At 37.5% G+C, this 13,060-nt stretch overlaps 1 protein-coding gene across 1 annotated transcript in view; it reads right to left on the bottom strand.

Annotated features, from left to right (window-relative positions):
• mus101 (mutagen-sensitive 101) overlaps window positions 1–13,060 on the bottom strand; it is a 508,677-nt gene that overhangs the window by 171,656 nt on the left and 323,961 nt on the right. Inside the window, exon 16 of the mRNA XM_068224988.1 lies at window positions 9,788–9,999. Coding sequence (XP_068081089.1) covers window positions 9,788–9,999 — 212 coding nt within the window. The remainder of the gene's footprint in view (window positions 1–9,787; window positions 10,000–13,060) is intronic.

Raw genomic sequence — 13,060 nt, 5'->3', positions numbered from 1 at the left:
ATTTTCGGTGTACTACAGGTATCACTGCAGGGAAAAAACCTGTGTGAAATGGCTCTTTTCTTCCAAAAATCTTTGTTTGATGAAAAGAAACCCAAATATTTATTTTTTTGATAAGAAATTGATGAACATAAAAGGAACAATATGGAAAAATAGTATGAGAATCTTAATGTCTTTCGAACAGGAACTAATGCAGTATGAACTGAAAACTGAAAAAAAAAGAACACATTTAATTAATAGCAGAATACACCTGAAAACACAACACTTCATTAAAAATAGAATGATCAGTTTTGTTCTTGAAAGAACAATTCTATAAAATCACACTTTTAATACATACGGTTGAGACTGGTTTACGTGTAACTTAGCTCTGCATAATTCTGTTTTTATACATAAATTCTGTAGGTCCTGACAAAAATAGAATTTAAAAAAATGTTAAAACACGTTAATTAAACCTCACCTGCACGAAACCCATTTATAAGTAATTCAGTGTTATATGTATTAATTTTCGTTAAATACAGCTTTAATATCGCCAATGTATGCATTTTCTCCAATAAAAAAAAAAAAAAAAAAACAGGCGAGTTCAAAATGCGATATAGAGTCGGCTTTGTTGGTGGGGGGACATAAGCTGCAGATCTTGGAGAGGTAAGGTGCCGTTGTATAATGAAGTTTGGGGGAAGTGACTACGCGGTATTTAACTGAAAGAGAAAGCTAAAGAGACAGACACCTGTTCGTGGAATACAGTTGATTTGCATGTAACATAGTTAAAATAATGCCATAGACATATGAATTTCCTGTTGTTACTGAAATACAGGTGAGTTAGAAATGAGATACATTAGAGTAAGCATTGTTAGTAATGGGATCTTAGGTGGAATGTCGGAGGGGTGTGGTGCGGTGGTGTAGCGAAGGTCATGGGAAGTGACAGCACTGCATAAAGCTAAAGCAGAAAAATTACGAGACACATGTTCAAGGCATAGGACATGCTTCTGTTTTAATTGTAAGTAGGTTATGAAAAAAAGACACATTAAAATGATGCCAAAATTGGACATCTGCCGTATAGAGAAATAAAAACTGCGGTTCTATCTTAACAGAAATTGTGCATTGCTGTCAGCCATGGAGAACAGAAAGAGGAAAAGTTACATGCTGGAAGAGAAAGCAAAATTTATACAAGAAGTGGAAAATAATCCACATAAAACTAAAATTGAAATAGCTGGAGATTTAAGAATTGCATATACGAGACTTTGCACTGTCATTAGTAAAAGAAATGCTATTTGAGACAAATTTTTAAAACTGGGTGCAAAATCAACAAAACGTAGTCATCAACAATAATGGAGACATGCAGATTTGGAAAGGACTCTCCTTACATGGTTTCAGCAAAAACACACTGAAACTTTCCCAGTCAAATGTCAAATGTCAAAAACATTCGGAATTGCTAGGCGGGCAATAATTCCATTGTGGAGATTTATCTCCCGTATGCAGTTATCAGACTGTGCCTCTTATAAGGGCTTCTGATAAGTTCACCTGCATACACCCCAGTGTCAGTGGGTAGGATCTGAAACATCCCACTCTGACAAGTCTAGTGTCAGACCTAAGAAGAAACGCTGGTTAATAGAGCAAACGTCTGAAAAGCCTTACATCTGATATGTTTTTGACATTTTTGACATGCTCTATTGGTGAAAAATATCTAATTCCCTCCATGGGAATTTAGAATTTTCCATTCGGAATTGCTAGGCGGGCAATAATTCCATTGTGGAGATTTATCTCCCGTAGGTAGTTCTCAGACTGTGCCGCTTATAAGGGTTTCTGATATAAGTTCACCTGCATACACCCCAGCGTCGGTGGGTAGAGAGGGTCTGACACATCCCACTCTGATGAGTCTAGTGTCAGACCTAAGACGAAACACTGGTTAATAGAGCAAACACCTGAAAAGCCTTACATCTGATATGTTTTTTGACATGCTCTATTGGTGAAAAATATCTAATTCCCTCCATGGGAATTTAGAATTTTCCAGCCAGTGTTGTGTGAAATTTTATTCTTGTATTTGCGTTAAGAAGGAGCTTTTCGTGAAAATGTCATTTATCTGCGGACAAAAAGTCTTGAAATTACAGAGACAAGCACTGAACCATGTCTTGTGCAATGTTTGTGCTGTTTTTGGTTGGAGTAAATTTTGACTTGTGAAGCTATCAATATTTTTTTTCCGCTTTCTTCCACACAAAACAATGTACTGCTTTGGAGACTGCAACACCTGATTGAGGACACGTCCATGATTTTCATTTGTGGACACAGTTACTGGCCTACCAGACCTTCCCTTGCGTTGATACAATATACAACCCATAAGATGAAATTTTTTTAACAATGGATAGCATAACTGTGTTGCTAGGTGCTGGCTTATTGAAGTGTTCACGATATTGTTCCACCACTAACTTTAAACTCGGCCCACCTTGATAACCGTTTCCGTACGAGCGGAAACAATACTCCACTATAAACTCATTTTCCTCCGTTGCGAGACCCATTGTCACTTCCTATCAGAGAGCACAACGTTCTTTACACAACTAACAATTCATCATGGTGATATAACAACACGCAGACGCTCAGCCGTGCACATGCGCACTGCGTGAAAATGAGTAGTGTTTATTTTGGCGCATACCATATTAAGATGGTATTTTGAATTTATTTAATTACTCAATCCAGACATAACTCTCGACTCTGCACAGAATTAACTAAATGTCACATTCTGATGGGCGATCAAAAAGAATTACAATAGCAAATTACATACATTTAAAGTTTCCAAAGAGGAACGATATTCTATTTTCTCACAATATTGACTTGTCGTAGGTTATGATTTTCATTTCCGAACTGACGTATAACTAATATGACTGACCACAGTCACGAGCGAGACATCGAGAAGTGCGGACGCGTGAGTGAGCTGAGGTGCGCAATATGGGAATAACGCTACAGCAATACAGGCTAAGAATTGGAAGATGGCATGGTGCAAGGCGGTGTTGGAAGGAAGGTGGAGCTGAGAGAGGAAGAGAAATTAGTGTTTACAAAGGGCTGTTGGAGATTATGTTGTGTCCGACGGTTATTGCGACGCTGCTGGTGGTAGGAGGTATAGAAAAGAACCCGGGTCCAAACCAGGGACCGTTCGGTTGGGAGGAGATTGAAGAGATCAAGAGAGTGGTGAAGGAAGCGAGCAAAGGAGAAGAAATAAAGGAAATGATGCAGGAGCACCAGGCAACCCAAATGAAGGAGATGAAGGACTTAAAAATTTTTAAAAAAGAAGAAATTGGAGGTGTAAATGACAAGTTAGCGGAGATAGAAGATGAGGTAGGGAGCTTGAAAAAGAAGGTGGTGGTACTGGGAGAGGAATTAACAGCAATGAAGAGAGAAGTGAGGTTAGCGAGGAACGAATCAGCAAGGAAAAATGTGTTTGTGTATGGTGTACCTGAGGAAGGAACAGAATCAAAAGTGGAATTAGTATTAAAAGTGGTGGACATAGTTTCGAACAAAATGAAGATAAACTTCTCTGAAGTTGATATAGATGATATATATAGAGTGGGAAGGAACAAGGAACATAGGCTGGTGAAGTTAAGATTAATATCAACCCTGATGGCTGATATAATTCTAAGGAATGCTGGAAATTTGAAAGGATCGAACGTTTATTTGAAGGCTGAGATAGAGAAAGAAGACAGGATGCGGTTGGATGTCTATAAACGGCATATGTGGTGTGCTAGAGCTCAGGGATTGCGAGTCAAGATAGTGGGGAGGTGTCTGGTAACTTCAGGCAGAAATTGGTCGCGATCGTGGACACAGGAGGAACTGCTGAGGTAGGCCAGCATATCCATGAGTACAAACATAAATTCACAGACATAGATAAAGACCTCGAGATCATGGAAACACTGTCTAAGGGACAGAAGCTTGACATTACGGAGGCATGTCTAATACATCTAGACCAATACTATAACGCTAACCTGAATTTGAATGAAATCTCGGAAAAACCCAAGATTTTATTTGATTGTTTGATTCTATTACTTAACAAGTTAAAAATTCCAGAAAATTTGAGCGTATTCCGAACTCTACATAACAACTTTGCTTACTACTGTCTTCGTCCACAACGCCCCCCGGACTCTCTACCAAAAAGTTCGACGTTCTAGAAACTTCCCCTTTGCCGCCCTACTTCTCCTTCCCTGCGCTTCATCACAGAGCACAAGATACTAGCAGACACACTCATCGCGCCGCAGCCGTCACGCGAATTACACAGCTTTAGAGGTGAGTCAGCCGTATGAACAGTTAGATTCAATTAGTTTTCTTTATCAATATTCCCGCTTTTCTCTTAACATTGGGTTTCATTATTGCAGGGTTCTATTGAACTGAGAAGACATGTCCGCCTAACAACTGTAGGACAAATGAAATTACAGTTCCAACCACGCATACAGCATTAAAAATACGAAGTTTTTGTACTTAATAAATTTAAGAAGACGGCCCAGTTTTAAAAATCATATTGTATATAACGAGCTTTTAATCCATCTAAGTGGTTATTATATACATGAAATGAACATTTTAACATCAAATGGACTGCATACAATTTTAAATCCTCAAGCTTAAGTTCGCATTTGAATTCGATAGTACGATAGTACAAAATCACAGACATTAAGGAATGTGAAGACAACTCATCAAACAGACGAGAAATTTTATATTTATGACTTACAAGAATTTTCTTGTTACATATTAGAGTTTTAATATAGCATAATTTACTGTAGATGTTTTAGGATTTAACTAGTGCAATATTCTATTGTTTGTATATATGTATATTAAGGAGTTACGTATGACAATATGTTGTTTAATGTTTAGATTGCCAAGTTTTTTAGCACTTTCTGAGCAGCTGATGATGGTGTCAAAAATTGAACACCGAAACATGTTCTGTAATAAATAACGTTGTAAATACCATCCAACAACATTGTATTTTGTATTGAAAAGGTGGAACCTGCTAGATTCTAATTTAATTGTGATTTCAGTTCAATACGGACCAAAAGATGAAGTTCCTTACGTTTAATATTGTTTGTTTGTTCTGTGTTTCGCTCTGCCTTTATTACCTGTAAGCCGATGGTGTTTACTAGGGTGGGTAATAAAGATATGTATGTATGTATGTAACATGACAGAGTTTCAGGGATGTTCCACCATTCAACACATTGTGAAAGGCTCGCCTTTCTGTCGCTTTTTACGCATCTGTCTCTTTCTGTACCTCTTGCCCTCCTAATTCACATGCATACATATTTCTAAGAGCCCTTCTAATTCACATACATATATATTTCTAAGAAAGATAATTGTAAGAAATTACAGACAACAAGTAGGAGATGTGAAAAATATGTCTGAGACGACTGAAAACAGGTATGCAAAAATGGAATAATCAAGATAAAAATATGACAAAAATACGAAAATTTATGGAAGTATGACCACAATATGAAAAGTTACCAGAAAATGACAAAAACCTTATAAAGGCCAAAATAGACTTTATATGATCATTGAAAACTGCATAATTTTAGCCACCATATATAATATCAAGCTTATGTATTTTACACGGAAAGAATATAAAGAAAAATTTATGACATGTCAAACATCCGGGCCTGACACATTACTATACATTTTATAAAAACATCCTTGACATGATTGTTACACTTTAAGAACTCAACTAATATTAGTTTAATCCACTGTTACTTATAATGACGGGCTGGCATGGATTGTTCAGTCTATAATGTCCAAAGTGTGTGCAACCTATGGAAACTTCATCAACTTATTTGTCACTTTTTTGTGATATTCATTTTTGAGATAAAAATTCAGTTGTGGTTTCATGGGATGTTGTTGATGTGGTCAGTTTTTCCTTCTTCATTGCCTTGTGATGGATACAATGAGGTAAAACAGGGCTACCTGGTGTTATGTGGGTCAGAGGAAGGGACTTTTCAAGATCGTTCTTCGATTGTTGTGGACCTTATTGCTCATTAAAGGGCTGAGAGGGGTGGATTACGAGTCCCCTCACTTCTCTTGTGGTTGGCACGCTCCTGTGATGCTTTCTGTTCGACTGGCAGTGGCTAATGCTATGCACCTCGTGTTGTATCTGTGTGTGTTTCAATTGAACATGCCCTTCCATTAGACCTCTTATTATCATCCTTAATTTCCTTAATACATTTAATCTTGATCTTGCTATTCCACAATTTTTCAATCATTCTTCTGCTAATTCTGGTCTCAGGCGTTCTTATAAGATGTCCAAAGAATGATACACATTTTTCTCCTGATCATGCTGAATACCGGTTAAATTTCCTTATAAACTGTTTGATTTGATGCTATTCTCCCTTGTCCATTAACTTGATATTGTTTATTTATGCATATTCTAATTTTTGTTCTTTTATGTATTTTGCAGAGATGCCAACCTTTGAAGTGGGTTATCAATAATCCCCTCGACACCCAACTTCAGAAAATATTCAAGTTAAATCCAAAGCATGCTACTGCCTTCTAGATAATGACACCTCGTTTGCCCTTCCTGACAGCAATCTATTCTAAAGTATTTCACATTATTCAATACAATTGGCATAGTACCAGTTAGTTCTGTCATGAAACATTCTTTGTAGCTTGTTTCATACCCATCGGCTACTTTTCAGTGTAGGTTTCTTTTGAAGCATTCATTCCCCTGTGATGACATTTTAGTCCTATGAACCATAAGCCATTCCAATGTAGATGTACTTAATGTCAGTCTGAATGGTCTGGTTTTTCATATCAACACTGATAACTCTTCCAATGGGAGAGTTTGTGTCAGGTACACTTAATGCTGCAAATACAACATTATTCAGAAAAGAACAAAGTAGAGCTCCTTCATTCACAATGAATTTCACAACGCTCACGGGTAGCAAAAGGAAGTAACAATCGAATAAGTATCGTTTTCAACTCTCAAGCACTGAAACGAGGGTTGATCAGTAACGCTTCCGTCTTTCCTTTCTTTTGTACATTTCTTTTTTTGCGATAATGCCACTTTTCCATAACAATTTCCCCTTTGACTGTAATACCGTAATAGTGAGATGAAATTCGTAATAATTACGGACACTTTGTAACAGCTGACACGCTTGATTTTGTCTATTTCAGCTGTATTTGTATTTAAAAAAGTACCATAAGTTATTTCACACAGTGTGACTGTTTTATAATGTCTTAATTTTGCTGCTATCATTAAACTTTTTTGTCGTATGTAGTCTTGGTAATATAATTTGCTGGTTCAGTTTATGTATTCTATTATGCCAAGCAAGTTTCTCATTAAGATAATAACTAATATTGTCTCCTAAATACTTAAATTTATCAATAATTTTGATATACTGTCCATCAATTGTTATTTTATTTACCAGTCGGGGATCAGTAAACATGATCTCAGTTTTTAAAGCGATAGTCTAAGACCTGTTTTTCGTACTATTTTTTGATATTATATACTCATACATCATCTTTTAATGTAACAACGAGCATTTAATAACTATAAATTCCATAAGAGACAGTCTTTTTTTTTTGCTTTACATTGCACCGACACAGATAGGTCTCATGGTGACGGCACAGTCTCTTTTACTGCAACTGCCATCTTACACAATTCATGAGACCCATGAGACCCATGGGTTATTCAGGTTGCTGAAAGCAATTCTGACCAATCGCTCGTCCCATGGTCTGGGGCTGGAGAGCTTGGCTCTCACCTGGAAGTCCAGGTTTGATTCCTGGCCATATCAGGGATTTTTGTCTGAATGTGAGGGCTGTATAAGGACTAGCACAACTGAGGAGCTATCCAATGGTGAGACAGTGACTCTGGTCTACAGAACCAAGAATAATGGCCGAGAGGATTTGTTGCGTTGACATATGTAACTGTAATCTGTAGGCCTTTCGGATGAACAGCGGTCACTTGGTATGCCAAGACCCGTTGTAGCCTCACAAGTTTTCTTTTCTTTTTCTTTTTCTTTTTAAAATTCCGAACAATTTCTTAAGTGAAATGAAATGGCATATGGTTTTTAGTGCCGGGAGTGTCCAAGGACATGTTCGGCTTGCCAGGTGCAGGTCTTTCAATTTGACGCCCGTACGTGAACTGCATGACATGAGGAACATGAATGATGATGATGAAGACATATACACCCAGCCATCATGCCAGAGAAATTAACCAATGGTGATTCAAACTCCCAACTGCCAGGAATCGAACCCGGGACCCTGTGACCAAAGGCCGGCGCACTAACCATTTAGCCATGGATCCGAATTTCTTAAGTGTTAACCTACAAAAGATTCCTATTCTAATAAGGAAGTGCCTGGTATAACATGAGGGTTGGGCCAACGGCCATTGTAACAATTTTTTTTCCTTGCAGATATGTGAGTGTATCGCAGACTGCTACATGTCGCGCAGAAGCTATGCAGGCATAGTGTGTATTCACAACAGATGGCTCTGTGATTACTGGTAGTAGCAAGGACATGTGGCAACCGGTGATCAGCAATGTTTGGGATGACCTGTCAGTATGCGGTTCGAACTGGCACGTGCCGTCATCGATCAGCTCCTAGAGAAAGACAGACGATAGACATTACTGGAGTTATAGAATGTAAGTAGCATAAATTCCACACAGTGACTGGTCGTCCCGAGCGTTGCTGATCACTGGTTGCCACAAGTCCTTGTTGAAACTTCCCTACCCACCATGCTACTGTACGGTACGGGAGGGAAACATTTTCAAGGGCTTCCACCAATTCACTGCAACATTCTCTCGCATTTCTCTCCTGGAGAACAGCTATTTTGATATATGCACGCTGCTCAACACGGGTTACTTCCATCTCGCATGACGCTCGCCACACAACTGATTTCACAGCGCGATCTGTATTACTACCAGCAATCACACAACCATTTGTTGTTGTGAATACACACCACGCCTGCATAGCATCCATGCAATAAATGGCGGTTTTTGATCCTGCTTGCATATCTACAAGGAAAAAAAAATAGTTGCAATGACTTTTGCCCCAACCTTAGTATTTTTAAATAATTGAAATTTCAGCTTTATCAAACACAGTTTACAGCCTAACTTTTTGTCTTACTCAATATTATATCAATCTGTCAAAAATTTGCAGATGTTTCTTGTAAGACAAATCTTATGCATCGTACTATACCATAAACTGTAGAATTAAAAGAAAGATTATAAACTATTCAATAAAGATACAATGAAAAAAATGGAGACAATTAATTGTTATGTGGTTGGATGACTTGTGCTCACTTAGACCAAGAATAAAAATCTACAAAACATTCATGAGACAACCCCTTACGTAAGGATCTGAATGCTGGCCTCTGAAAACAACACCAGGAAAACAAATTATATTAACATGGAAATGCTGAGGCAGAGTGCTGAAGTAACCGACACAGATGGGTCTTATGGTGACGATGGGATAAAAAAGTCATAGAATGGGAAGCGGCCATGGTCTTAATTAAGGTACAGCCCCAGCATTTGCCTGGTATAAAAATTGGAAACCATGGAAAACCACCTTCAGGGCCGCCAACAGTGGGATTCAAACCCACTATTTCCCAGATACAAGCTCACAGCTGTGCACACCTAACCGTACGGTCAACTCGTCCGGTGGGCATGTCGTGACGAGGCTAGAAGAACACCTAACGTGCAAGGTCCATCTGTAAAATGATGTGTGGAACAGACTCCCAATCATGTGGTCAAGCGTAATTTAAAAACATAAGACAACCCCAAATTAATGTAAAGGGAGAAGAAGTTCGGGAAAATGAAGAAGATTGCTCACTTACCTAAAGAACTGTTCTCCAAGACAAGGTAAGGTTCCTCTGGTACACGACGACCTTCCCGAGCACAAGCCAGTAGCCATTCATGAGTAACTGCTGGTAATTTCCATTTGAGTGCTGCTGCATATTTCTGACCTCCTGGCTCAGGACAAATGAGATGAGATGATGCTTTGGCACCTTTTGCTTTGCTATCAACCCTTGCAAACATCTCCTGAGTCCTATAGAATTAATCAAAGTTGCTTTCACAAAATGAAAACATACCTTTCTAAGTGAACACAAAGCCACTGAAGATACTATGGTGCAATATTCTGCACATAAGTCATTCATTACAGTTAAAAAGGCAAGAATTCACTATTACACTTCTAACAACATTAATGGATTTAGATCACAGATTCCCAAACAGGGCAATTTCGCTGAGTAGTGGGCGATTTTAGCACGCCAGTGGGCAACATTGACAAAATGTAAATTCGACGGGCGATTTGAAAAAAATGATGGGCCAATAATTCAGTTTTCTATATATACAATATGACCGAGAAGTTTTTGCGTATAAAAACAAGGAATGAAATAAAATTGCAAACAAGTAATTTAATTATGTCAAATTAAGTTTCCTTTTTAATATATTTACAACTACAGTAGTTTATTAAATGATTGTGTTTACATTTTGTGCACAGTGCACACAATAGATTCTGAAAAACTGAATGCTTGTGTATTGTCTGTGTCTGTGCCTGTGCAAAGTGATTGCAGCGCGCTGGTCCGGGCGAGAATTTATTTAGTCTCCTGCCGGCATTCGCAGAGTTATGTTGTTTGTTATTAGGGTCGGTTAACTCTACAACTAAAAAGTGGCTTGTAGTCTACACAAATAGTTATGACATTTTAGTTTAGAGTTTTAGTGTTGTGATTATAATGTCTATTTAAACTTGATGTGTTGATTTGGTTGAGCAACAAGGTAAATTTGTTTACACTATTTTTTAGGTTAAGTTTGCAATTGTATACAGTGATGAATATTAATGTACGGTACGTTTTAACTGTATTCATTATAACTATATATTAATAGTGATAGTAAATAGGCGTACTAATATTTCGTATAATTTCTAACCTTTTTTTATTTTTATTCATGAGGCAAGAAAAAAATGTGTTAAGTTTTAGACGGGTTAGTTTTTAACGTATAAAGATCCCAGGTAAGGTAAGGTAAACAATCCTTCAATACCCAATAGTATTGTCCCCTAATACTCAGGTACCCATCTATGCCTTGAAATGTTGACCCTCTGAAGACTGAAAAAACATAAACAATAAACAAATGAAGGGTACCAAACGTGGTACCCTCAGTGCAAGATTAAACCATGTCAGCCAGGCTTTTAACAATTGTATCTTAACGTACTCCAAAAATTCAGAGAAATGCTAAAGGTAATTTTTATTTCTGATTTCAGGAAGCAATCTAATATGTCTGAGCCAAAAAGAAAATGTGCTGTACGACAGAGCAGATGCAGAGCGAAAGGAGAAAAAGAAATCTGCATTTCTAACTTTTTGAAATAAGCACTCTTATCAACCGGATAATAACAAAACGGATAATAACACTAATAAGATAATTTTCAATTCAGATAAGACAGAGAATAAATGTATATTTAATAAATCAGGAATTTACAAATTAACATGCCAAACATGTAAACAATGATACATAGGAGAATCTGGGAGAAGTTTGGCTATAAGGTACAAAGAACATGTTAATGCAGTCAAACATAAAGGATATTCGGCAATGGGAGAAATTATGGTTGAAAAGAATCATAAATTTATAGACATTTCTAATGACATGAAATTATTACATTTGGCCAAAAAGGGAAAGTTAATGGCTGTTTTGGAAAATTTAGAAATTTATCTTACACACACAAAAAAAATTTTGAATCAAGTTTAAATGAGAGAAGTGCAGAAGATAACCCACTGTATAGACTAGCATATGATCATTTAAGGAACGAGAAGAAGAAGAAGAAGAAAAGAAGAAAACTTGAAGATCTCACATTTATATAAGTATTCTCATTCAGTTCAACAAAATTGTATGTATTTTACATGTTTTCCTTATTCATCGATATGGTGTATTAGGACACAATACTTTTTTTGAATTGTAAAAAACAAAAGATTGTGTTATATTGTTTTATTCTTTGAACTGACCACTGATGAAGGGAATGGTTGACTTCCCAAAACATGTTTGATTAAATAGTTTTCTTCATTAATAGGTATACTGACACGGCGGATTCAAATAAAACTACTTTAAATAGTTCTGTAATACATTCAGACTAGTCAATACGGATCAAACAATCATATTAACCTATCATGGTTAAGTTTATTAAAGTGTCCAGGCGAACCTTCCCGTGTTGAGACCTGCTGGTGGTTTCTGAGTGAACTGGAGTCAGGACTTTTGGATCCTCAGTTTTTTACGTCTTCAGATGAGGCCATTTCTAGCACCTTCTGTGATGTGATTAACAAGGATCAATTCTGTGTTAGACCTATTGCAAATATTTTCCATGCCAGTTTTATTTAGTCCATGCGGAATACAGAGAGGTAAAGGGAAGAATGATGATGATGATGACGCTTGTTGTTTGAAGGAGCCTAACATCCAGGTTATCAGCCTCTAATGGAATGAAATGAGACGAAATATGACAATTTAAAAGTACAAAATCATCCACTGACCAGAATTCAAAACGTGATGATGAAGAATGCATGGATGAATATGAATTTAAGATAATCAGTGGAACCCACCTGCAATGCCCCACCTTCCCAGAAACTATCTTAAAACTGACTAAGGGACTGTTTCTACAGCACATTCTTGAAACGATGATGCTTGATGTCTAAAGGGGGCCAAAATCCAGGTCAACAGGCCCTCATAATGCTACTTATCGCTAGTAAAGTAGAACCGTGGCATTTGTCATGCTGCGGTACTAATCAAAAGTAGCATAAACTCACAGTGTTCCACACATTATGGTACTACTCACAAGTACAGTATCGTATGTCGCACAGGTAACGCAGACATATGGTGTTTCTCACATAATAACGCCAACATAGGCAATGCAAACCAATGGTGTTCCTCACATTGGTATACTAATATTGGGTGTCGATATTCCGATATTCCCGTAGTGTTCCTCACATAGTGGGTACTATGTTACAGGCAACGCAGACCCATGGTGTCGCTCATATAGTGGTATTAATCACATGTACTGTAAACCCACAGTGAACCCACTCTCTGCGGCTACTTATCACAAACCTGTTGTATACCTAACATAGTGGTAC

Source organism: Anabrus simplex, chromosome 1 (assembly GCF_040414725.1).
Source record: "Anabrus simplex isolate iqAnaSimp1 chromosome 1, ASM4041472v1, whole genome shotgun sequence".
NCBI lineage: Eukaryota > Metazoa > Arthropoda > Insecta > Orthoptera > Tettigoniidae > Anabrus > Anabrus simplex.
Note: the sequence above shows the minus strand (reverse complement) of the source record. Positions and strands in the feature narration are given on the sequence as shown.